A 27,482-nucleotide genomic window follows, 5' to 3' on the forward strand; every position below is an offset into this window, starting at 1 on the left:
CTAAATTAAGTTAGTAAACAAAAGTTTCTGCTTTAAATAGTGGTAAAAAAATTAAAGGAAAGCAACACATGAATAAACAATATAGTAGTTGAGTACGACTTTAAATAAATATTGTTTACCGCTAATATATAACAACTATTTTTTCTTTACAAAATTTACCAGAGAAACTCATTTAAAAACCAGTGCTAGTTAATGGAGTTAAAGCAAGGAATATAAATAATCGATAACAACCTATCGAGAATAGACACATGTGCGCTCAGAGAGTTAAATAACACATTTCAACTTTGTTTAACAGAATACAAATTATAAATTGTACCAAGTTTTCAGTGTTTTTGATCAGACAGTGCAGTGAATAAATCAATTAATAATGAGTTTGCGGGCTTACGGACTCCTCTTGAGGACACGTCGAATGAGCCAGGTATGCCGGCAAGCGCATCGGGCGGCGACCTTTGCCTTAAGCTTGCCTCTGCAGCAGCTGCAGTCACCGAGGACAGGTGAGAGCCTTGACATTAAGTTTGCAGAGCAGCATGATTGATGTGCCATTGTCTTGCAGCTTTGCCGCAACGTCGGCTTGCCACTGCTGCACAGGAATCTTCGAAATTGGACAAGCATGAGTTCCAGGCAGAGACACGACAATTGCTGGACATTGTCGCCCGCTCCCTGTACTCCGACCACGAGGTGTTTGTGCGCGAGCTGATATCGAATGCAAGCGATGCATTGGAGAAGTTCCGCTACACAGCCCTAAGCACAACAAATGAAGGGCAGCTGGCGGCGAGAGATCGTCCACTGGAAATTCGCATCACTACAGACAAGCCGCAGATGCAGCTCATCATCCAGGACACGGGTATTGGCATGACCCGTGAGGAACTTGTCAACAACTTGGGCACCATTGCACGCAGCGGATCCAAGCAGTTCCTCGAGGAGCTCAAGCAGCAGCAGCAACCCGCCCAAGCCAGCTCCAATATAATTGGCCAATTCGGCGTGGGATTCTACTCCGCCTTTATAGTTGCCCAGCGCGTGGAGGTTTACACGCGAGCAGCCACTCCCGACGCGGTTGGCTTGTGCTGGTCCACCGACGGCAGCGGAACCTATACCATTAGGGAGGCTGAGGAGGCCGAGCACGGCACCAAGATCGTCCTCCACCTGAAGACCGACTGCCGCGAGTATGCGGACGAGGACCGCATCCGCACCGTGATCAAGAAGTACAGCAACTTTGTAGGCTCGCCCATTCTGCTGAACGGCAAGCAAGCAAATGAGATCAAGCCGCTGTGGCTAATGGACCCGCAGAGCATCTCCAAGGAGCAGCACCAAGACTTCTATCGCTTCATAAGCAACAGTTTCGATTCTCCGCGCTTCACACTGCATTACAACGCCGATGTTCCACTGAGCATCCATGCGCTGCTCTACTTCCCGGAGGGAAAGCCCGGTCTGTTCGAGATGTCCCGCGACGGAGCCACGGGCGTCGCCCTGTACACGCGCAAGGTGCTGATCCAGTCCAAGACGGAGCACTTGCTGCCCAAGTGGCTGCGGTTTATCAAGGGCGTGGTCGACTCTGAGGACATTCCCCTAAATCTGAGCCGTGAACTGCTACAGAATAATAGTCTGATCCGCAAGCTATCCTCTGTTATCTCCAGCCGTGTCATCCGCTTTCTGCAGGAGCGCGCTAAGAAGCAGCCAGAGGAATATGAGGCCTTCTATCGCGACTATGGACTCTTCCTAAAGGAGGGCATTGTTACGTCCAGCGACACTTCAGAGAAGGAGGAAATCGCCAAGTTGTTGCGCTTCGAATCGTCCAAATCGCCCACTGGTCGCATCTCTCTGGACGATTACTACAAAGAAGTCAGTCCCGACCAGAAGGATATATACTACCTGGCGGCCCCTAATCGCATCCTTGCCGAATCCTCGCCCTACTACGAAAGCCTCAAGAAGCGAAACGAGCTCGTGCTCTTCTGTTATGAGCCCTACGATGAACTAGTGCTCATGCAACTGGCACAGTACAAGAACAAGAAGCTGGTCTCCGTTGAGAAGGAGATGCGCAACCAGTCGCAGGACCCGGCTGCTCTGCAGGACTTTGGAGAGGGCAGCCTTAGTAGCGCTGAAGTGGACAGCCTTCTGCCCTGGCTGCAGAGCCAGCTCAAGGGTCAGGTGGCTAAAGTAAAGGCTACCACGCGCCTGGACACACATCCTTGTGTCATCACCGTTGAGGAAATGGCCGCTGCACGACATTTCATACGCACTCAAAGCCACCAGCTTCCTGAAGAGAATCGTTTTGCCTTACTTCAGCCAGAGCTGGAAATCAATCCCAAGTGAGTCTCCAATGTATATACCTAAGCTTTTTTGATTAATCGGTTATTTTCCCACAGACATCCCATCATAAAGAAGTTGTTTTCCTTGCGTACAAGCGAACCAGAACTGGCGGAGCTGATCGCCAAGCAACTGTTTGCCAATGCGATGGTTGGCGCAGGCCTCGCGGAAGATCCACGAATGTTACTCACTAATATGAACTCGCTGTTATCCAAAGCTTTAGAAAAATACTAAGGCAACACTAAAATAACTAAATTTTAAATATAAAAACTGTTACTTTTAATCAATTTTATTAAATATACTAAATACCAAATAAATATCAAAATTTTGGTATGTTCATAAAATACCAACGGAAATCGCGCTCTGTCGTGGTGGTACATATCCAGTGCTGAAAGTCGACAATAACATCGATAAGACATGAAACAGCAGCGCTGAAAACCGCCCCCGTGACTAAAGTTTATAAAAGAAAACGAAAACGCACCGTAGGAGTTCAGTGCCGTATCCAAAAGCAGAGCGTGCTTTAGTCGCATAGCAGCAGCAGCAGCCACCAATAAACCCGAAAGGCCAGCCACAGAAGCGAGTTGCTTTAAATTAGATTTCTAATCACGTGAGTGAAAAAAAAGAAACAATCGAGTCATGTGAGGCTCCATCGAAAAAATTCATGTCAAGTAGTAACGATGCTGCCGCGACAACTTGCGAACTAAATAAAAGCAAATTACATACAGAAATTGCAAAAAAAAAAAAGTCCTACTAAAAATTGGTACAATAGTATTTTCTGCCACGACACACACACACACTCATGCAGACACACCAATGGCAATGAATGGTACATGTATGTAGTAAGAGTGTGCGCGGTGAGAGAAAAGCTATAAATTTGACTCAGTACCAAAAGATTTTGCTTTAAAAATGAAAAGAACTCTCAAATATTGAAAACTGTGTTCGAAAACTAAGTTTGAAATAACTCATGTGACTGTGTGCTTGTGTGTAATTTTCCAGCAAGTTTGTCATTGCCAATTGGACTCTTTTGAGCTCATTTCATCATGCGCTCAAACACACACACACAACACATATGCACATGACTTCGACACACTAAACACAAGGGCTCTCAGAGACGCACTCTAAGTCTCGAGATAAAATTCAATAATTGTGAGCGAGCGGTGAGCGTTTTTGCCCTCTTTCTCGGCATGCTCACTCACAAATCGTACGTCGTCGTAGCAGCATTGTGGTTCGAAAAGTAGCGCAAGAAAATTTTTTATGTACATACATATATTGTATATGTAATAAAAATACTTTTTCAAATTTGCAAAGCAAAACGCGCCGATAAATAAAAGAGCAAAGTGAAACAAACGAAAATCATCAACAAAAAATTAAATTTAAATTTTCATCTTGTAGCCCAAAACACACAACAAAAAACAAAGCAAAATGTCTTCAAGTACGAGCATCGACAATCCCATCTATGGCCCCTTCTTCGGTGTTATGGGCGCTGCATCCGCCATCATCTTCTCAGGTAAGTTTTAACCAGTTCGTCATCTACAAAATACCCTCCAAACGGCAGAGCTTGTACATAAAAGGGATACACAGCGCTGCATGCGTAGAAAAATCGAACATTGTATGGCGTAAACGCTAGAAGAACATCTAGTCAGCAAAAAAAGTACCTGTCTGTATGTACGTACGTAGGCTTGTTTGTTGCTGACGAAAGGCAGCAGGCGGTGGCGGTGGCGGCGGCAAGTGTACAAAAATTCAATACACTCTTAGTCGGACACATACATGCATACATGTATAACCGCAGTCGTACATGTGTTGTGTTGAGTTTTAGTTCGTTCGCAATGCGCGTGACTAGCAAAAAAGAGGGGAAAAGTTCCATATTTTAGACAGAATAGTAAGCCACATTACATTACATAAAAACAAATTCAATTATATTCAAATTTTGTATAGGCGTTATGCGCATTTAATTGCTTTGTTGCAAAAACCAAAATGGCAGCATCGAAATACAAAAATTTCAGCTTTTATTTTTTCAACATGCTAAAAACGGCATTACTCATACACACAGCAAAAGCCAGTGAGCGGCGTATAAATGCAAAGAGCATATGGCAGAGAGCGAGAGAATTGCGCACGCTCTTCTGTAGAGCATTGCCATTGTTCTCTCTATTCTACGTGTGAGTGAGATTGAGTGCAAGATTACATTTGAAGTTTGTGACGCGAAGCTTGCGCGCTTACCTCTCACAAAGTCACAAGACCAACTTTTTGGGGTTGCCATACTGAAGTATTTTTTCTTGCTTTGTCTTTTAAATGAATGTAAAAAAGAAAAAGAGCGTAACTGCACGCATGGGGCTTCCGGAGATAAGCGGTTAGGCAAATGTTGATAGTTAAGGGAGTGGAATATAGAGGCTAATATGACATCAAATGCTATATTTTCATCACGTGGAATGAAGAACATGAAAATTAACATATTAAATAGGTTAATACGACATGATTTTCAACTCATATCTGATCACGGTATTCACTACGTAAGCACATGATAAATCGAGTTGCATTGTTAGTTTTTAAAGCACAATAGCAATCATCACAATAAAACGTAATCACATGCCACTTCTTACCTCCTTCTTCTGCCTCATAAGCCCTTGCATGATCAATCGACTCGATGACCAGAAGGCATCACATGTCTAGGTTTTTTTCTCTATGGCTTATCATCGAATACCATACAAGTATATTCCACCTACCTTAGCTGATAAGTAGCACGGGCTTATTTACCAATAACTTGACTGGCGATAAGATAAACGAGCCATGTTTTCTTTTCGAAAGCGAAGAAGAATAGAATTAAAGAGTAGCACGCGCCTTTTTACAGATTGGCTCAATGCTAAATGTTTCAGGTGGTTTTACAGTTATTGTTTCTTACATACAAAATAAAGCTTGTAACCTATTTAAAGTATCTGGATAAATAAACAAGACACAAGTCAATGACATAATTATTATGTCATGCATCAAATTCAGTCTTGTGATTTCCCCCTCCCTGAAAATAAAAACCAACAACTCAGAGTTTGCTTTGCTTTAATATTTACTTTGGTGATTAGCGTAGCGGTGTATATAAATTTTTAGATAGCGCTAAGACGTCTTTGTGACATGGCAACAATGATATCGCAACGGTTATGTAATTAAAATCAACAACATAATTCATTTTTGAGATTAAAATACAATAAAGTAGTGAAAAAATCTAAGACTGAATTGCAAGCGGCTTGAATATATGTACAATGTCTGGCAACACCATTGAAGTGCTGACACGATCACAAGAAGAGAGGAAAACAGCGAGCGAGTGAGTTTTAGCAGCACTCAAGCTGTCAGCTCTCTTTTATGATGCACTGTAGTCAGTCGACTGATACAGCTCAAAAATTGTGATAGATTCTGACTCATTGGCTGTCAATATCGCACACAATGGGCGTTGCTTTTTAAGCTTTTATCAGTGCACACTGTTATTTTTGTGCCCGTTATTTCGATTTCAGAACACGCTTCACGCTCACACAATGTACCCAATACAAGAAGCACACATACACACAGTCAGATGCACACGCATATTTGCACCCACATCCACATGCCTGCGCAAACTCAGTATCAAAATAGTAGTAGATAAATTTACATACAAAATAATAGTAAAGTGTACATACACATGTGCGCAAGAATCTGTTTTACTTGTATTTTAATAATACAAAAACTTGTATGCCAATGTCACGTGCAAGATTTATGTTTACTTTTCAATGCTTTTAAAACTTGCAAAAAATTAAGTAAAAATAAAAAAATTTCCATTGGAGAAGCAGCTGCTTGAGTTTTGAGCGCAGTAACGACCCTGTTTTATCTGAGCGAGAGAGGGAGCGAATCAGAGAGTATAAAACGTGGCAAACTCAAAAGTTCGATTGTGTGCGAGTATGTGCTTGCTATAATACAATAAACGCTGCTCTATAATAATAAATTAACTCCTAATTAATATGATTAGTACATATACATATATGTACATACATATATTAATGTATTAACCTGCATTTGCTCACGTCCTGTGCTGGCTATTATCTAATCAATTTGAGATGACGTACATGAAGCATTTTCTCAATTTGTAATCACAAATTTACACAAATAATCACAAATGAGGTGGGTGATTACAAGAAGAAGAGCGCAATGTCTCAGCCATTAAGCTACTCGCGAAGCAATGCAGAATGAGATGTTTTTCATTTCTTCAATTTTTACTTTTTCTCCTTCTGGTTTGTGCATTCCAATGCCTTTTACTTTTTCACTTGTCTCAAACGGCAAGAACAACAGCAGCAAGAGCAGCAGCACTGCGTCGACATCGCTCATCTCTCAGAGCAAAGTTTGATAAGCGACTGCTGCTGGTTCTTTTGCTCTCTCTCCCGCTCTCTCTCTTCTCTCTTTGTCCGCTTCTCGTTCTATCGTGGTTCTTTTGTCGCGCACTCAACTGTGACGCTTCAATTTGTTGCTGTTGTGCTGTACATGATATACATGTGAGCATGCAAGTGTGTGCATATTGGTTACACACACACATGCGTATATCTTTATTCATTTCGCCTGATACTTTCATATATTCCTCACATTTATATTTATCTTAAAATGTGCTGCTTGTTTGTTTTTGTTTTTATGCTCGCTCCTCTTCCTTTCCTCTTTGTCGGCTTGTGTATTGTTCACTAACGGCGCCCACGCGAATGTCTGCCGTGCGTCTGTACCATTGAGAGTAGATAAAAAGAAATCGAACGAGTCAATGCCACATTAAAAATTTTAATTATTACTTAATGTAAATTTGCGAATTTGAATGCAGGGCAACCGCTGAAAAAGCTAAATGGCGCGCGCTTGGAACTGTTTTGCTTTGTATGTGTGCATATGAGTATGTGTCCGTGTGCGCGCTAGCCTTTAGTTTCTTACAGTCAGTGGCCAAAGTAATGAGCCAGGCATCGATCAGATGTTCTTTGGGCGTTACATATCAATTGTAATTGTAGAAATGAAGTCGAAAAATCAATAGGATTATAAAACATGCCAATGGATTTAATATGTTAATTTCAATTCAAAACAAACTTGGCTTCTGGATTTTTTATTTACTTAAATACACTTGGTTGGTAATCCCCTAGACGATGACAATTCTAATTTTTATACCCTGAACCCATTGAAAATGGGAATTCAGGGTATAATGGTTTTGTTGAAATGTATGTAACAGGCAGAAGGAGGCGTGGCAGACCCCACAAAGTATATATATTCTTGATCAGGGCGACGAGCTGAGTCTATTTGGCCCTGTCCGTCTGTCTGTCTGTCCGTCTGTCCGTATGTTTGAACGCGTCGATTTCCGAAGATATAAGAGCTAGAGACTTCAAATTTTTTTTAAAATGTCCGTAATTACAGCGCGCATATCAAGTTTATCATTAAAAATCGATAACTCATCCCGATCTTTTTTTATCGATAAAAAACCTTATCGAATACCAGTTATAAAATTATATCTTCTACACCTTTATGGCTAGAGTCTCCAAATTTTAAATGTATTTTTATATGCAATTTATACAATTTCGGTTTTTGTTAAAATTTACCCCCCACCTCTAGATTCACCCCCTCACCCTCACTTTTGTAAAAAACGTATTTCAAATACTACAGACTTGTGCTTTGGCAATTACATGCATATCTTTGTTATAATCATAATCTGAAAGTTTCATGAAGATCGTACGTCCACAAAAAAAGTTATTAAACAATTAATTTCTCATAGTAAGCGATCACTGCCGCCCATGCGTGTTTATGCTTGTGTGTGTGTGTGTATGTCTGTGTGTGTGTGTGTGTGTGTATGCCTGTGTGTGCCTGCATATGTGTGTGAGGTGTGTGTGTGTGTGTGTGTGTGTGTGTGTGTGTGCGTGTTTCTTGTGTAAGCTGAAAGACGCGAAAAATGATTGAAATAGCTATTACTCCAAGGGTTCAGGGGATCTCGTAGTCGAGCAGTCTCGACTAGAGCTTTCTTACTTGTTAATTTAAATTTTCTTTCGATTAATGTGTTCTCTGTGCCTGTTTCTGTTTCTGCTTCTGTTCCTTAGTATTGAATAGCGACAATATATACATAGATATGTACATATTTCACATTAGGCAAAAAGAGAAGGAAACAATAACAAGTATATTCCGGTTATTATGACGTAGATACGATAGAGAAATCGTCAGCTCGATTTGTTTATTAGTAAAATTTATAACAAACACGACAGCTTGAAGAATGTTATTCTATTATTTTTTATTTTTTAAAAGTTACACGATTTGATTCGTTTAGTATGTATTTTTGCGAGCCCTTCATTTAATTTGCACCGATAGAATATCAATTTGAGTGAAAAAGTTAATTAGCATTGAAAGTCACATGACAGTGCCAATTAACGCAGGCAGTGACTGTAGCTCTGTGGCTCGCTCACTCTTCTCTCTATCTCTTTTCTTCGCTCAGCTGTCGCAGCGACAAATGGCATTAACGTTAACTCTGAAACATGCACACACACACAAAACTCACACACGCATACATATATAAATCTATTTATGTATATACTTATAATTTATACAGATGTGCAGTTGTTTTTTTTTTTTTTTTTTTTTTTTTTGTTAGCCTACCAGCAGTTATTGTACATAACTGTATGTGTGTTTTAATTCGATTTATTGGCGCTTCACGCACACAGGCGCTAATGTTTTGAAAATGTATTCAACAAATACCATTGACCATCGGTCATATGAAACTGGTTTTATATTTCAATGTTCAGTACACGTACACACATACTTAAAATATATACATACATACGTATACATGCATGTATGTATGTATATAACAATCATCGGATATTTGGCAACTCTAGCACATTTGCTCGACCTTATCAAATAAATATCATAAAGAGAGTAGGCTCAAACTCAAATATGAGAGAAGAGAGTGTGCGTGTGCACAACAAAAACAAACGAAGCGAAGCGAAACGAAAAAGTCACTCAAATGACAACTCTGACTCTGACTGTTGAGCAGTTATATTTTATGTATGTATATGTATTGGCGTACATACGTAAGCGATTTTCGTGAAGTGCGGGTCATGTGACCGCTAAATGTTACGTTGTTTTACAGAATTCGCTAACGCCAACATGATTTTCGGTGTGGGATCTACATGTGTGCGTATGCATGTATTTGAAAGCATGATCATAACCATTATATAACGCCAAATGCTCATTCAAGGCTTACCAATGGGACCTTACTTAAGCAATTTTTGAAGGGGAAATAGACTTTGATGAAATACAGGGTTTTAGTATTTGTAGTATTTGTACTAAATATAATATTGTTTTCTTTATTCCCCAGCACTCGGCGCCGCTTATGGCACTGCCAAGTCTGGTACCGGTATTGCTGCCATGTCGGTGATGCGTCCTGAACTGATCATGAAATCCATCATTCCTGTGGTCATGGCGGGTATCATTGCCATTTACGGTCTGGTCGTCGCCGTCCTGATTGCCGGCCAACTTGATGTTCCCCAGAATTATAGCCTGTACAAGTGAGTATTGACTATATCTTATCTGTGGACAAGTCTCGAAGCTAATCCTTCTCACGCTTTCAATTGAATAGGGGCTTCATTCACCTGGGCGCTGGCCTGTCCGTCGGCTTCTCGGGCATGGCGGCCGGCTTCGCGATCGGCATTGTGGGCGATGCCGGTGTCCGTGGCACGGCACAGCAGCCTCGTCTGTTCGTCGGCATGATCCTGATTCTCATTTTCGCTGAAGTGTTGGGTCTCTACGGCTTGATTGTTGCCATTTACATGTACACGAAATAAATCAATCAATTCAACACACACCCAACAACAAGTAGACAAACAGCCCAGCAATCAACAACAACAACAAGAGCAACTAAAACAACAACTGCAAGTAAATCGTGCACCACATTTAATCAAATCACCATCCAGCAATAACAAATGTCAACAAAACTTGGTGGCAACTCTGGTGGCCGTTTGTATATAGCAACAAAAACAAAAAACTAAAAAAAACGACTGTAAATGCACAGTTGGGCGCCGCCATTGTCGTCACATAAGGATGATGATGATTAAGAAGAACATCAACAACAACAGCAACACCATTTATAATTCCCTGTTATTTGCCGCTTTTACTTTGCATACACGCATACATATGTGCATAGAGATATCATGTATGTATGTGTTAATTGATCAATTGCTGGTCCACTGTTTAGTTTAGTTTATTTTTTCCGTTCAAATCAATTTTGCAGTTAAGTTCATAAAGTTGTAATCAAATATCAAATTTGTCTCTTACTCTTTTCCTTTATCTTTATTATTTTTTGCGCTTCACAAATCGTGTGCTCTTTGTTATTTGTTTTTTCCATTATTATTATTAAATAATGTTTAGTGTATATGTAAAATTCGTTAACGAACTCTGTAAAGAAAACCCATAACAATTGTAAATTTGCATACAGCTGCAACAACAAATGAAACAAATTTAGCGAAAAGGGCCAAACAACAACAAAAGTTAAATTAAATAAATCACATGTCGATACCAACAACAGCAACAGTAGACGAAAAAACACTTGCGAAGGAATAGAAACGGTGACAACGCTTGCAGCGTTGCCACCTCGCGAGACAACTGTGCAAGCGACAACGTTGTTGTTGGCGATAAGAAAAAGACACAACAAAAACTACTTGGCAATACTTCAACAACTGCAACAACAACAACCAACTACATACAATCATAAACACACACACACACCACACACACACACACACGCATACAAATGTAACTAAGTCCTATGTTTATTTTTAATTATTGTTCAATTCTACGAATAATATATTAAAAATTTATAATAATAAATTATATATATATATAATTATGATTTTTTTGTGATAAGAAAATACATAAAAAATTGTAATACAAAAACAACAATTACGGTATTGATATACATAATATATATACACATTATATATATGTAAACGAAAATGATAAACAATTATACATATTAACATGAGAAAGTTGTTATAAACAAAAGCAAAAGCTATCAAGAACATGATAAAACGGTAAATGATAGAAAAGAAATGAAGAAAAACGAGTTACACTCACCTACACACAATTTTTCCGCTGTTATTGTATAGTAAAGAAAAATATTATATATATATATAAAATATATATTATGTATAAAATATTAACATGAAAATGTAGCAAAATTATAAACAACAAAAGTCGTGCAAGCAAAACAACTATATATAAACAAACAACCAAGAAAAAAAAACAAATACGTTAACAACAACAACGTTAAGAAAAATGCAACAAAAAAATTGTAAAATCCCAACAAATTAGAAGTTATGCTAAAAGAAACCTAGAACAACAACAAATCGATTTGTATATTAGCAAATAGCAACAACAATTTGTATATCGTTAACAACAACAACAACAACAACGTCAGCAGTGTGGCAGGTGGGCGTGGCTGCGGTGCGTGCTGCCCCTTGGCCGCCGATGCATTCGTGATGCTGAGAAAGCGGAGGTGACCAACCCGTGCAGATCGCGCGTCGCCCAGCCACGCCCAGACACCTGCCCACACTCACTCTCGCGCACAGCCCAAGAGCAACAACAATAAGCGAAAAAAATGCACAAAAAGACAACATTAAAAAACAAGCAAAGCTTCGAAACGCACACCACGCCCACTGCGGAAGCGTTGCCTCCATCCCTCTGAAGTAGCAGCACCCGTGTCGTGTTCGCTTTATGGAGTGAGGGCATGGTCTGCCTGAAGGGGGCGTGAGGCGTCGTTGCTCTGGCTGCCGCGCGCCAGTTTGTACTCATTGCTATCACTATTTGCATTCTCCAATAACTGTACATCCACACACAAACACATATACATATACGGTCGGTCAGGTTTTTAGAGCAACTATTGTAACTGTGTATTCGAGAAAAACAACATCAACAACAACAGACATTGTATGAAATAAATTGTAATTTCTAATTTCCAAAAAAAAAAAAAAAAACATTTATTTTTTATATGGGCAAGAAATGGGTTTGAGGGTCAAACGAAGTCAGTCGTCAATCTGTGAGTCTCGAAATCGGATAACAACAACAAAACACTGAAGTTATTTTGGCTTTTCCGCCATATCTGACTTATTGAAAGTTCTATAGCAGAAGAAATTACAGAACAGTAGATTCGGGAATTACAGCTTTTTAGATATTTGAAAACCCCTATATATATGTGCTATATCAAAGTAAAGATTGATTTTGCACACCTTAATTTACTTTTATAGGCTTCAGTATATTTAATACATTAAATAACTTGATTTAATCGCGATTTAGCTATTTCGCCATTCAATTGCGAGACAATTTAACTGAAATAATCGCATCACTGTTGCCTAACATGAGCTACAACTGTGGCCCAACAGTTGTTGGTTCATTCTGTTAGTTAGCGAGGGATTAACATTCCAGTTCATCCGCCCCATTAAGTGGGCTATGCAAAGCAGTCTGTTAACTTAACAGTGTGACGTCACGTTATCGGGAATAGAAGCGTGTATCTATCTGCTGAGTTGTGTATGAAAATGAAGCAGCTTTTACCACTGTTGTCTAGACTGAAGTGTGGCCAAGTACAAGTAATGCTTAGAAACTAAACTTGTCTATAATAGGGGCTACGTGATATTGGTTTTACAGGCCTATAAGTAAGTATTTAGAATCTGCCTGCTTTGCTAACTTCTACCCGAAATTTTGAAGGTGGTTCAATCACTTTCTCTAGACCCGTGAGGGCACATTTGTTGGTCTTCCTTTTTATATAAATATTTAAAAAAAATGCAATCTGTATTAAGAATTCATTATTCACTATCCATATTGGGCATACTATTGCTGCTATAGAACTATTGACTTAGTATTTGACTCTAAAAAATTTAAAAGATTCACTAAATTATGTCTAGCACCCAGGCATTTCTGTTACTCTGGCGAGACCCCAGAGGCTGATGTATTCATATTGGGAAAACTAATATAACTGTTTAATCTGGCTTGGCAGACAGTTTTAAAGAATTCCTTTTCTATTAAAATATTCCAATACCCGCCTTGGTGTCCATCAACTGATCTGATGATCTGATCTGATATTGGATCTGGAGATTGTAAATCTGGGAAATCGGATTGTATAACATACTTGTTTTGCCTTACGTTATCCCTTTTTCATACCCTTGGAAATTGTAGTGCATATCATAAAAACATATGTTACGATAGAAAAAGAGCCGAAGTCTGAACCTCGATCAGTAAGGAATTAAAATTGATTCATTTTATATGGCCCAGATCTGGAACTTACCTTCACAAATGAAATACTCGTTACTGTTAAATAAAAACACTGGATTTGGTTTTCGTTTTTCAATATTTTCTTGCCTTTATACATATATATTTTTTCTGTTCTTTCTCAGCGTTTACATGGTTTCTCTTTACTGTTTACTGTCGGTTCCAATTGTACAAACTAAGTTTCGTGTATATGTAGAGTTAATACAATATATATAGGATATATATATATATATATTTTAATGTATATATCTATATAATCTTGATGTATAAAATGTTCTTTTGATTACATTAGTTGGAACTGAATGTGGAATCAAAATACGTGTTTCTTTGTTTTTATTTTTCGTTTTATCTGCTTGGCGAGCTCTAAAATTATTCATAAGTTCGGAAAACACGATGCAGAAATTTTCCAATTGCTTTGCTAATTCTTAATGGATTCGTATTGAGTTTAAGTAATGCTTGATTTTAAATTTATTAAAGCGGTTTGCATTAATTGTAATTCAATATTTAATATAGTTGTATTCCTTGTATATCTTCGTAAACTATGTACAAAACGAATTGGCGTTAAGAAGGCGAAGGCTATTTGGATTTTGACAGATTCTGGAAGATCTGGAACCGAAGTTCCGAAGAAACGATATATGGGCAGTCGAGAAATAGTTGAGGAAATCGAGGGAATTCTAGAAGGGCAGCTTAGGTATGCTAAGCAATGGCGCTTACGTAATATTAGCAAAATATTCCATTCTTTAACCTAGATATTTAAGTTTACTCTCAATTATTTGTTTAAACGTTCTTTTCTTTGTTTTTGTTTTTCTGTTTTGTGTTGTTTTGTTGTTGCTTTGTATACTTTCCCTTGTTCGGCTGAATTTGACGACAGCTAACCATATATTAAGTATAGTGTCTATCATTAAGGTTCTTTAGAAAACTTGTCTCGAAAAATTCCTATTTACTTTGTATTTTTTCTTTTTTCTTTTTTGCAAAAATCTGAGGTAGTTTTATATATATATCTGATTCTATACATATATATATATACCTATATATGCTCTTTTCATTTTGAATTTTCTCTCATATTTGTTTTGTTTTTGTTGTTTCTTTGTTGTTGCGGTACAAAATATCGAAGAATCTTATGTTAGGCAATCCCAAAAATATCTGTTTGAACTCCGAACCTACATAGGCGATTGTTAAAAGTTATTGCTTTCAATTGTATATAAATCCACATATATATATATATAGAAATATATATACATAGTTATATGGCCTATATCATTTACAAAATGCAACTCTTGCCTCATTCTCATTTAAAACTGATAAAAAACAGCTAGAGATTAGAAAGTATTCTAATGCCATAAGTGTAATGCGTTAACTACACGATATATCTATATCGATAGATGTATATATTGTATATACGATATAGTACACATCTGTGTATGTGTGTTTTCTTATAGTTCTTGTATACAATTCTTAATTCGTAGGCTTAAGTACTCTATTTAGGGGCAGGGAATCTAGCTAATCAAGCATTACTAAGTCTTGAGTATGGGCTACAGTACGCACACCGATATATTGTTCATATATTTATATATATATATTAAATATACTTTATTGGGAGTTTATGCTTTATTATTGTTATTGCAACATACGAAAAAGCTTTGTGCGAAATCATTCTCGAAAATCCTCTCGGTATATTTATATAAATGATCTATAAATTTACTTTTAATGGATATATAGATTTATCAGTCGATCTTAAACTGTTCTTTTGTTGTTGTTGTTGTATTCATTTCGCTTTGGCAGTGTTGAGTACTTTATAGGGTATTCCTCGTCTTAACCTTATATATTTTAAATGATTTATTGTTAAGGCGAACTCTGCTCGAACCTGACCTCTGACCTTTGACCTTGACCCTAGACATGTGACTGTAGATAAATTGAATAAATGATAACAAAAATAAATAAACCAAAAATAAAAATTGCAAATCAAACAAAAGAGTGAACACAATAAATGTTTTTATTGTTTTTTGTTTTTTCTTTTCTTTTCTAAATTAAGTTTGTTTAAGTGTAATTAATTATTTTTTAAATATTTACATACGAGTTTCCTAATCAAAAATTTTTACTACATTAATTTGTTTAAGATATTTTTGTTGTTTCTTTTCTTCTTTGCTCTGGCTGTTTGCTAAAAAAAAAAAAAAACCTAAAATCTGCTTTTGCATTGCTGTTCGAATTGAGTAATTTGTTTAATTAATTACTTAGTTTTAGAATAATTTTTGTTTTGTTTTTCTAGCGATAAATGCTTCAAGTCTTATTCTTGTTTGTTGTTTGTGCGTATTCTCTTTTGTTTTGGAAGTACTTTCGAATACTACGAAACGATCAAATTAACGAATACAAAATAGAGCGAAACGAAAACTAAACACGTCTACACTTAGAATACATAAAGTTATAATGAAGATGATATTGGGAGAAACAAGTCTTGTCTGCGGCGGTGTTAAACTCTTCTTCTTCTACTTTGCTCCTTCGTTCAGGCAGTTCACGATTTACATAAAGTAGTTACAAATTAAAAATTAAACACTATTAAGTTTATACCTAATATATAATTATATATATGCTTGTCTTTAGCAAAATAAAAATAAAATAATAAAAATAATATATATAATTTGTTCACGCGTTTTTTTTTTGCTTTTTTCTTTAGTATTTTTATGATATTGAAGCGATTTTTATATACATTTGATGTGGATCTGCATTATCTTAGAACTGAAAGCAAGATCTGCTCTCTCTCTCTCTCTCGTATATAACTATATTTATGTATGTATGTTACAAGACTTATCTTATAGTATGCATGTGTGTGGGTGTATGAAGGTTTTGGGCTTTGTTGCTGTGTGGGTGGCCTTAGATACGAATGGAACTAAAATCTACTTGTCACTGTTTACTCGTTTGTCCTTTGGGGGCATATTTGCTGTTGTTGTTGTTGTCGTGGAGGGGGAGCGTTGCTTAATTACTTAACGAATACTCTCTAGATGGGCACCAGTGCATCTGTCGGCACTATTTTCGGCGCTGCCTTGGGCGGCTTGCGCGGATGCTTGCTGCGCTGCTGCAATTGCAGCTTGGCTATGCTGAGCACGTGCTGGTAGCTGGAGACGGTGCCGCTGCTGGAGCTGATTGTGGCCGAGACACCGTCGTCCTCGTCGTCGTCCTCTTCATCTTCCTCATCCTCATCGTCCTCGTCATCTTCTCCGTCCTCTCCGTCTCCATCGTCCTCCTCGCTGTCCGCGCAGTCGCTGCCGCTTGTCTCCTCCTGCTGCTCCTCCTCCATCCGCTGCTGCTGCTGCTGCTGCTGCCGCACCTCGCTCACGCTGTAATCATCGGCAAACAGCTGCGCGTCGTAGCGCAGTCTGTAGGCGGTGCTCAGCAGGCTGTCGATGCGCGTCTTCTCCGCCGGACGCATGTGCTTAATCTGCAGCACCTTCGAGTGCTGCCGCGTTCCGTTCGGGCATTCGGGCATCCACTCATCCGAGATGCTGCACCAATATGCATATGATTCGATTAGTATTCCCACTTTTATTTGATTCTGTTTCACTTACATTTCGCGTGGGGACCAGCGCACGAAGCACTCGCTGAAGCCTTGCCGATTTCGACGCCTCATCAGGCACTGGCCCTGGAACGTGATGGCCTGGGTGCCATTCGTCAGCGTGCTGATCTGACGCAGGCGATGCTGCAGTCCCTCCATGATGCCCGTGTCGAAGAAGTCAAACATGCGAGCTGTACGGAGATAGAGAGTGCACACATTACATATCTTATAAATCAAACAAGTGCCCAGCTCTAGTGGGGGTGCCCGACTAGGAGATGCCCTGGACCGCGCTCGATTTGCGTTAAACGAACTCCCTAGCTTTAACCTAGCTTAAGCCTGTACAAGAATAAATAAGTAGAAGTACGGGCCGGAACCCGAACCAACAACAATGCACTCGCGACTCTACTGACACCGTCTGTATTCCCCAAAAAGAATCAGCTCTGCTGACACCGTCACTTCATAATTCTAATAATAATGTAGCAGTCAAAGAATAGCAATCAAACGACGTCATCTGCTTCCTCTTTCCTACTACATCTTCCCTTTTCTACCAGCACCGTCACTCTTGGGTGCTTGAACGCTCAGCAGCAAAGCTGCTCATTATAAGGTTTTGTTTAATAGTACCTTCTGTTTTACCAAGTAGATTTTGATAAGATGCTCAGCACATAATCTACATATTCGATATTTCGATATTGGAAACTGTACCTATCTCGATAACATTTAAACAGCGAATAGTTATCGATTGTCTAGCTCTTAAAGGTTTTGGGCAGAGCTAAGCCGACTCAGCTCATATACATAACGGAGTCAGCCTCCTTCTGTTACATTCCCAAAGGGTCCATTATAACCTAACAGACTCCCCGATATATAGAAACTTTGTTCAATGCCTTCTCGGTTCTCTGCCTTACCTGAGAAGGGCTGTCGGCGGTATCGCAGCTTCTTGCCGTTCTTGCGCAGCTGCTTGGGCACGGGCGGGTCGGAGGTGCGCTTGCTGGTGCTCTCCTTGGCGTTGTCCGAGGCGTTGAAGTGGTTGTTCACGTGCTTCTGCAGGGCGAGCTGGGGGCGAAAGGAGACACAAGTTAGCCATCGCATGCTCTCGGGCGCTCCTCCGTTTCAGTTTGGGTCGTCACTTACCTGTGAGCCAAAGCGCAGGCCGCAGCCCTCGACGATGCACTTGAATTGCTTTGAGCCGCCGTGCGAGAGCACGTGGCGCTCCAGCCAGCGGCGGGAGCAGGACTCTTTGTTGTACACCTTGCAGCCCACCCAGAGGCAGGCGAAGGGACCCGTCTGCGTGTTGACATGATGCGTCTGCATGTGGTCCAGGAGCTTCGAGTTGCTCTCGTGCTTCTTGTTGCACTTGTCCCAATAGCAGACGCCGTCATGCCGCTTCGCCCCCTTGCCGCCTGCTCCTGCGCCGGCCGGAAAGCGGATCGTCTTGGGCTGCGACAGAATCGGCGATATGGCGCACTTGGGCAACACTTTGCTGGCGCTCTCCGCCAGCGTGGTATCCACCATGGGCGAGGCCGTGGAGCAGTCGTCGATGCTGTTGCTGTTGCTGTTGCTGCCGGGTGAGGCGGGGGAGGGCGCATTGCTGGCCAGCGAGTTGCTGTCGGAGGCGTTGCAGCTGTTGCTGCTGGCCGACGTCGGCGGACAGACGGACTTTGAAGAGCTGCAGGGAGTGAGAGAGTGAGTGAGTGAGAGGAAGAGACAGAGTGAATGTAGATCGCTTACATTGCATCCGCAATGGAGTTGCTGCTTTCGCTGTTGCTGAGGCTGCCGCCTATTCCGGACTCGGGCGTGAGCCGCTTGTGCGTGGCCGTCTCCGAGGAGGCCACCGACTTGTCGTCCTCCTCGTCGTAGTTGCTGCTGCTGCTGCTGCTGACAGCAGTGACTCCTGCTGCTGCAGCTGCTGCTGTCGCAGCCATTGCTGGCGTCGCGGCCTGCGAGCAGTCCTCCGTGCCACTGGAGTTGCAGGAGGAGGTGACCAGCTCGCTCAGCATGTCCTGCTGGCTGGCGTTGCCCTCGGGCGAGCACATCTGCTGCGTCTGGCTGCTGCTGCTGCTGCTGCTGCTGCTGTTGCTGGCGGCCGGCGAGGGCGCCGAGCTGAGCGACGCCGGCGTGGAGGCCTCCAGCGAGAGATCCGCCGCGCTGCTCACCGAGTTGCTGCCGGTGTAGCTGCTGCTGCAGTTCGAGTTGCACTCGGCGGCCAGCAGCTCGTGCTTCGAGGGCTCTGCGCGCCGCCCGCTCGCCAGCTGCAGCTGCCCGGCGAAGCTCTGCGGCTTGGGCGTGCTCGACAGCGGGGGCGTGGCCGACTCCTCCATGGGCTCCGCCTTGATGGCCACCAGCGACTTGCCGAAGGCCGACAGTGTGCTCGACGAGTGGGCGGAGAGGGCAGGCGAGGCGCGTGCCGATTGCTGCGAGTTGCTGTTGTTGCTGTTGCTGCTGGGCGAACTGAAGGGCAGCGGCGTTAGTGTGCTGGGGGCAGGTGTGGGCGTGGCACTCTTGCCCACAATGCTAATGGCGCCATTGGAGTTCTTGACCAGATCAAAGAGATCAGCACTGCTCGAGATCTTGGCAATTGTCGCTGTTGCTGGCGGCAACTGTTGCTGTTGCTGCTGCTGCGGCTGCTGCTTGGCTATGCTGAGCGTCGGCGTCAGCTTGGCGGGCGCAATGCTCACCAGTGGCGGCGTGGGCGTAGTTGTGGGCGTGGCACATTTGCGCAATTGCTGCAGTTCCTTGGCGGCAGCAGCAGCAACAGCGCCAGCGCTGGTTGGCACTAGGGGCGGTGGCGTGGTGGGCGTGGCAATGGCTGTGTACTTGGCTTTGCTAAGTGGCAGCTGTTGCTGCTGCTGGTGTTGCTGTTGCTGTAGCGGCAACTGTTGCTGCTGTGCGCGCTTCTGATAGGGTTTCGCCAGGGCCGCGGGCAGGGAGCGCGACTTGGCGGGGGAGGCGTTCGAGATGGTCACCAAAGGAGGCGGACCCTTGCTGATGGCACGTTGTTGCTGCTGTTGCTGTTGCTGTTGCTGTGGTTGCTGGGCAGTGTTGCTTACAGTATTCGAGGCATTGCTGCTGGCAGTGTTACTGTTGCTGTTGCTGCTGCTATTGCTGCTGCTGCTGCTGTTGGCAGCAGTCAATGGAGGCGGCTGTGTGGCAGTGATTAGTTGTTGCTGTTGCTGCTGCTGCTGTTGTTGATGCTGCTGCTGCTGTTGCTGCTGATGAGAGAGCAACAGCTGGGCCAGCTGCTGCTGCTGTTGCTGCAGCTGCAACTGTTGCTGCTGCTCGCTGGCTGGCTCAAATATGGAACTCAGGGCGGGAATGGGCTGCAGCGCAGGCAGCGCATGATGAGGATGTTGCTGCGGTTGTTGCTGCTGTTGTTGCAGTGCGACTGCAGCAGCTACTTTCTGCTGCTGCTGTTGTTGCTGCTGGTTGTTGGCTGCAATTGCGGCTGCAGCCTGGGCCAGCATTGCAGGCAGCGTGGCAGCATTCAGCAGGAGACCCGCTGGCGTCGCCATGAAAACGGGCTGCGCTGCTGCTGCGGCTCCCAGGCGCTGAAAGTGTTGCTGCTGCTGTTGTTGATGGTGTTGCTGCTGCTGCTGCTGTTGTTGTTGCTGCTGCTGCTGTGCGGCGATTGCTGCTGCAATCTGCTGCTGGAACAGCTCCTGCAAATTGGCTGCCCCATTGGCAGCTGTGGGCGTGGCAGCCACCGCTGCAGCAGCCGCCTTAACAGCCGCCGCCTGCTGCAGCTGCAACTGTTGCTGTTGCTGCTGCTGCTGCTTCAGCAATAGCTCCTGCAGCTCGTTCAGCCCGAAAGGATTCGCGCTGGCTGCTGCTGCCGTCGCCGTTGTCGCCGTCGTCGTCGTCGCCGTCGTCACCTGCTGCAGCTTGAAGACGGTCCCGTTGAGGAAATACTGCGCTGCCTGCGCCGCCTGCGCCGAGGCGGCTGCTGCTGCTGCATTGTTGCTGGCGGCGGCGGCAACTGCTGCCTTGGCCACGTTGTTCAGCTGCATGATGTTGGCGGCGGCCGCCAGCTGCGGCGGCAGATGCACCAGGTTCGGCAGCTGCACCGGCAGCTGGTAGAGCGTCGGGTTAGGAGTGGGCGTGGCAGCTGCAGCAGCAGCCAGTTGCAGCTTCTGGCAGGGCTTGGCAGCAACTGTTGCTGACGGGTTGTTGGTGCTGCCGTTGCTGCTGCTATTGTTGCTGTGGGGTGCGCGGTATCCTGCTGCTGGGAGCAATGTCTTCGACGTCTGCGACTGCAACTGTTGCTGCTGCTTCATCTCCGGCGTGCGCGGCGCTATGGCCACGTGCTTCTTGGCGGGCGATTTGCCGGTGACCGCGTGGGCATTTCCGGCGTGTGCGTTGTGGGCGTGGCTGTGGCTGTGCGCGTGGCTGTTGCTGCTGGGCGTCTTGCGCAGATTGGGCGCCACCTGAGCAATCTTGGCCGGCTGCTTGCTGCTGCGCTCGATCTTCTTGAGCGCCGGCACCGGCAACACGGCAGCAGTGCCCGCAGCAGCAGCAACTGTTGTCGTTAGCTTGGGCTGCAGCTGTTGCTGCGGCTGCTGTTGTGGCTGCTGTTGTTGTTGCTGCTGCTGCTGCTGCTTCTGCTCATTCAGCTGGGAGAGTATGTTAAAGTATTTGTTGAGCGAGGCTGTTGTTGCTGGCGTGCTCATTGTCAGCGTGTTGGGTGTGGCAGCAGCTGCTGTTGTTGCCGCCGTTGCTGGGGGCGGCGAGGGCGTCGCTGACAACTTGCCCGACGTCGCCTTCATCTGTGACTTGAAGAAGCCCGTGATCTTCGTCTGCGACTCCTCCAAGGCAGCTGCCTTCAGTCTTTTCTCGCTGCTGCTGCTGTTGCTGCTGCTGTTGTTGCTGTTGCCCTGAGGATCTACGCGTGACTTCTTCAAGCCAGTGGCCTCGTTGCTGCTGCTGTTGTGGCTGTTGCTGCTGACCGCGGCGCGCTTCTTGGAGGCTGCCGCAGCAGGAACCGCCGTCGACGTGCTGCCGAGGCTCGTGTTCCATGGCCATTGCAGCGTGGGCAGCGTCGTGTTGCCGTTGCCGTTGCCGTTGCGTTGGGTGATTGCTGTTGCAGTTGCAGTTGGAGTCGCACTTGTCGCTGTTGTGATTTTGGCAGTGTTGCTGTTGCTTCTGGTTGCATTCGCTGTGATTGTTGCTGCTGCAGCGGCAGTTGGTGCAGGGCTGCTGCTGGAGTTGCTGTTGCTGCTGCTGTTGCTGCTGGGCGCAGCGCTGAGTATTTGTGGCGGCATTTTGTGTAGCTGCTGCTCGTCGCTCAGTAGCGAGTGCGCACTGTACGGGGAGCCAGGCTCGGATGCATCCTCACTGGATCCTGTGCTGGAGTCGGCGCAGCTGAGGGAGGTGGCAACGCCGCTGCAAAGAAAAAGAAAAGCAAAAGCAGAAGCAGAGGCAAATGCAAATGCAATGCAATTGCATCGGATAACAGTTAAAAACGGCAAACACAATAATGCAAAATTAATGTTAAGTTAATTTCAGCCACACCTCTGGGCAGCGAGACGCGCGTTTGCTGCTGCTGCTGCCCCACAGGTGCAGCCAGTGAGTTTTACGTGGAACGCATTTCGTGAGTACTTTAATTCATCTTAGCTGCATTTTTCTTCACCAGCACAAACATAATAAGCACAATAACAATTCGCTTGAGTGTTTTTTCCATGCAGCTTTTTTTTTTTTTATTATTATCATTGGCTGTTAGCTTACATTGCGCGCATCACTAGCACGCTGTTACGCTCGTTCACAATAACAAACGTATCAGCTGTGTAATTTCCCAAACAATCGAAAATGACAGGCAGAGTGAGCTAGCAAAAGCTGATTGCTACGGCCTGATGGTCAGCTTACGGCGCTTACATTCGAAATGTGGAATGTAAAAGAAATATTAACACGGACCCTATATATATATAACAGAACTCTTATACATTAACTAAGTATTTATATATATGTTATTATTCATAAACAAACTAACAAAAGTCCTCTGTGTGCCTTTTAATACATTAAAAAAAAAAACGACAGCCAGCGAGAGGCGAAAGAGAGAGAGATAAGATACACAGGCATGCAAGCTGCGATTATGTTGCTGCTGCTGCCTTCTTTCTGTCTCTGCTTCAGCTGATGAGAACAGCGCACGCGAGTTAACGAACGAACGAGCGAACAAACGAACGAATAAAAGACCGAAAGAGCGAAAGAAACGCATATGTAGCACACAAAAACACACAAAACCAAAAACGGGTCGATAAACGAAAGCATAAGGTAAACAAAAAAATAATACCACACGCACACATACACAGAGGCAGAGGCAGAGGCAAAGGCAGGCACAGACAGCGTATAGTGCAAGAAGCAGCAGCCGAAAAGGAAGAAAAATAAATTCAATTCCCATTCCATGCCCTTTTGCCAGCGTGTTTTTGTTGTTTTTGTGTTTGTTGTTTCTTTACTTCTCTCCGTGTATTCGCCTGTCCCGCTGGTTGTCTGTCGACGTTGACCGCGTGCAACATAACGAACCAACAACAACAGCAACAACAAGAAGTTGGAACGCGAGCATTCTAATGCGGGAAAATTTCAGTTTCAGGTAGCAGAGGCGCAGGCAAACAATCCGAGTGCCGTTTTATGCTGCTGCAAGGGGAAATGAAATGGGAAGTGGACTGCACGTAGGCAGCGTCGTTGCTGTTGCTGTGTTGTGACCCCCCTAAGCCCGCGTTTGATGTTTGTTTGAAATTCTTGTTTCTTTTTTTTAATACTTTTTATGTGTGCATATTTAACAGAATTAATAAAAAGCGTTGAGCGTGAGGCTTTTTCACACACTCACACTCATACACATGCAATCACATTACATATGCACTTGCGCTGCCTTCTTTTTACAGCTTGTGTTATGTTATTTTTATCTATACATTTTTTTCATTTGCTTTGCTATCTTTCTATTTTGTATGCAGCCGCTGTGGTTGTCAATGCTGATTGCACTTGATTCAATTTTGGTTTTTACAGTATTTTTGGGAGTTTTGAATTTTAGTACTTCATTTTCCTCTTTCTGTGGCTAAAGAATTTGGAGTGACGACGCCGACAGTAATAGCGACAGCGACAGCAGCTTAGGCATCGGCGTCTGTGCTGGCATTTCACCTGCTCCGCTACCTAAACCTAAGCGTTAGCCTCAGTCACTGCTTCTGCCGGCTGCGACGCCAGCATTCCTGTTAAACGCATCGTTAAAAGTTTAGCTTTGTTAAGTTGCCGTCGCTCTTGCTGTTGCGTTCTTGGGTTTGGGATGGGACTTTGATGAGTTTTCTGTTAATGCTCAGATACCAAGCACACATGTAAACAAAGATGACATGTCTGTAAATAGTACGCACATATACGAAAAATCAAATTGATGTCACTTAAAAACTCAAAATATTTTGAATGGATTAAAGGTTGTTTACCTCTCGAGCAGGATATCTTGCCATTCATTTCACATAACTATGAAGATTCCATTTGTATAAGATTAATACTGGACTGAATATATAACCCAACTGGAAATATCACCGTTTCAAATAGTCTAAATGCATATACATACATGCATACATATCTGATAATAAATACATATGCTGTCTGTACTCTCATGTATGTATATGTACTTATGTTTACTTTTCTTTACAGGTCGTATCTTGAATAATACTTTGGGAATATTTATTTAATGGATGTAATACGATTTTTAAAAATATCTCACGATTTGTTTTCTCTGTCTGAAGATATTTTCTTAAATACTTTTTTGTTTTTAATTGGAATTCACTTAGTGATTGCAGTTTTAGATTGTTTTTCTATTTAAGTTGACGTAGTTAATGTTAACTGTAAAAATATGTATCTGTTTTTCTCCTTCCTTAATATTGTCTTTTTCACGTCGTTTACAAATAAATGTTTCTTTTATCAACGTTTATCTGTAAGAATTAAATATTGTAATTTGAGTTTCCCAAATACTACGATTAATTTTTCAAAGTTACTTTCAACGAAATTCATCAATTTCTTGTATGACTTTCTGGTATTATTATAGAATATTTTGTATTTATTCCACATTTCGAAACACTAATGGATTTGAATTACTTCGCTTTATTCACAGTTTTCCATTTATTCACACATTTGCATTTCATGTTTCACCGACGGCATTTCACCTGTAAAGAACATTTCCCGATTTTTTATATGTACGATTCTACGCCTTTACAGGATATTTACTTTTCATATCTTTTTGGTTTTGGTGATTTATTTCAATTTGGGGCTTTTAATTACATATTCCACAATTTATTAATTTTTTATTTTTTATTTTTTTCTTAACAATATATTTTATTATATATATTAGGCACACACTAAACATTTCATTTATTTCCCATCGTTGATGTGATTGTGGTTGTTGTTTTTACACACTTCATATTAAATTCATTGGCGGCCTGTCTAATAGTAGCAATGCCAACAATTTAAATTTTATTAGAAAATCCCATTAGATACACACACACATTCAAATGCACACATACACATATTCATGTATACAAAGTGACTTCCACTTCCGCTTGTAAGATGCCTGTATGTGTGTGTGTGTATCCACCACCCAGCACAAATTCCAACCCCTGCCCATTCCATCCCCTCCTCCATCTCTTGCACAATTGAGCATGCTTCATTTGCGAGGTATGAATGAAAAGCGCGCGTCGATTTGGGTGGGCAAAGCGCGACAACAAAAATGAGAGAAAGAGAAAAATAGGAAAGGAAGAGACTGCGAGAGGAGGGCGAAAGACTGAGAGAGAAGGCGAAAAAGAAATCATTGCATATTTGCGTGGGCAAACAAAAATAAACAATGCTGACAGTTTATTTAACATATGATGTAAATGTAAACGCTGCTGTAATAGTTTGACAAAATTAAAGCACACACATACGAGGCATGCACATATTAACATATGTATGCATGTGTATACATGTATGTGTGTATGCATGTATGTAACGCACACTTCACTACACACAACTACACTACTACAAACACATGCGCAGCAGCTGAGAGGGAGCAATGCACGCGACGACAACGGCGACAGCGACGACGACAGCGACGTAATCGTTGCCCCCTTTTGATTACTTTTATTTTTAACACACACACACACACGCTTATATGCAGAGGCCGTCGCATCTTTGCAGACGTTCAGTTCTTGTTTTTTTTCTTTCTTATTTTTTTTCTGTAGTAAATATACATATTTAACTATGCTTGTTGTCGTATACTAACATTTAATGTTAGACAGCAGCTCCTCCAACGGCGACGACGGCGACTATCCAAAGCGCAGTGGCAGCGCACGCTACCAGCACTTAAAGCTTAAATGTTTCACACGCACACACATACATAAGCACACTCACACCCAACACTTAGTCTCACACATAGACCGAATCACAGCACACGCACGTTTGTTTGTTTCTTTCTTCTGCTGCTTGTGCATTTGTTATTGCAATTGGGATATTTGAGCACTTTGTGGTACTTGCATTTGCATTTCTATTTGTATTTTCATTATTTTATGCTAGCAGAGAATACACATAAACACATAGAACATTGTTTTAATTAATCCACATAAAAAACCAAGTTCTCAAACGTTTGTTTGTTCGTGCGCTCGTTGCCCGTTTCGTTGCCGTTCGTCCGCTTGCAATCTGCAGACGCGTCCGTCGCGTCAAAGAGAAAATGGCTGAATGATGTGAAAGAGAAAATGAAAGACTGATTTATAGAATTCGTAAAAGGCCAGCAGCAGCAGCATAAGCGGCACCAGCAGAGGCAGCAGCAAGAAATTCCCTGTTTTTGTGTTGTTTGTTGTTCAACTCGGAGCGAAGCCGTCGCACAGTCGCGTCGCGACGCGTCGGCTGTTTTGTTTGTTCACTCTTGTTCTTGTTCGCTCTCTCGCGCATTCTCTCTGTCTATCTGTCTCTCTTGAGCGATCAGAGAATTTCCCTGTATAAAAAGGGCCCATGGGACATTCTAACGGCAACTTCGGCCGAAAGAGCGTTAACTGAACCCCCTGTCTGGCGAGGACTATAGCAATGCCACTCGCTGCTTCTGCTTCGGCTTCGGCTTTGCCGAGTCGGCACACGACCAGTGCACCCACACACACACGTACGCACGCTTATGCATTCTTTTATGGTTCGTTTCCTCGCGCTCTCACTCGCTCTCATTCGCTCTGTAAATGTGTCTCTGCCTGTGCTCTCTCAGAGTGCAGGGCCAGCAACCCTCGCGATGCTCTTGCCTCTTGCTGCTTTCAGTTCCCTACTTTTTTGCCCATTATTATTATTATTTTTATTTATATTTTACTGCATGTTATTCTTGTTGTTGTTGTTGCAGGCACGTTAAATATTTCCTGTTTGTATG

The 27,482-nt window shown here is 42.7% G+C and overlaps 3 protein-coding genes across 4 annotated transcripts in view; 2 read left to right on the top strand and 1 right to left on the bottom strand.

The window, feature by feature from the left end:
* The first annotated feature begins 230 nt into the window (after positions 1-230).
* Positions 231-2,587, top strand: LOC6581036 (heat shock protein 75 kDa, mitochondrial). The gene is made up of 3 exons (XM_002006789.4): positions 231-494; positions 554-2,306; positions 2,364-2,587. Exons 1-3 carry the CDS (start codon positions 368-370, stop codon positions 2,536-2,538), a joined length of 2,055 nt encoding a protein of 684 aa, XP_002006825.1. The 5' UTR covers positions 231-367; the 3' UTR covers positions 2,539-2,587.
* Positions 2,588-2,796: 209 nt separating this feature from the next.
* On the top strand, positions 2,797-11,021 carry LOC6581037 (V-type proton ATPase 16 kDa proteolipid subunit). The gene is made up of 4 exons (XM_015164575.3): positions 2,797-2,911; positions 3,697-3,811; positions 9,641-9,830; positions 9,902-11,021. The coding sequence occupies exons 2-4, from the start codon at positions 3,727-3,729 to the stop codon at positions 10,104-10,106; spliced, it is 480 nt and encodes a 159-aa protein (XP_015020061.1). The 5' UTR covers positions 2,797-2,911; positions 3,697-3,726; the 3' UTR covers positions 10,107-11,021.
* Positions 11,022-16,436: 5,415 nt separating this feature from the next.
* Positions 16,437-27,482, bottom strand: part of LOC6581038 (zinc finger protein jing) — a 180,608-nt gene continuing 169,562 nt past the window's right edge. The window contains exons 1-6 of one of the 2 annotated variants that reach the window (XM_032730530.2): positions 26,361-26,826; positions 18,854-22,501; positions 18,257-18,791; positions 18,031-18,178; positions 17,142-17,319; positions 16,437-17,078 (exon numbers count right to left, since the gene is read on the bottom strand). In XM_032730530.2, the coding sequence (XP_032586421.1) occupies positions 16,574-17,078; positions 17,142-17,319; positions 18,031-18,178; positions 18,257-18,791; positions 18,854-22,380 (4,893 nt within the window). In that variant the 5' untranslated portion in view covers positions 22,381-22,501; positions 26,361-26,826 and the 3' untranslated portion in view covers positions 16,437-16,573. Of the gene's footprint in view, positions 17,079-17,141; positions 17,320-18,030; positions 18,179-18,256; positions 18,792-18,853; positions 22,502-26,360; positions 26,827-27,482 lie in introns of those variants that run through there. The other variant, XM_032730529.2, reaches the window with a different exon arrangement.

Source organism: Drosophila mojavensis, unplaced genomic scaffold (assembly GCF_018153725.1).
Source record: "Drosophila mojavensis isolate 15081-1352.22 unplaced genomic scaffold, ASM1815372v1 contig_81, whole genome shotgun sequence".
Taxonomy (NCBI): domain Eukaryota; kingdom Metazoa; phylum Arthropoda; class Insecta; order Diptera; family Drosophilidae; genus Drosophila; species Drosophila mojavensis.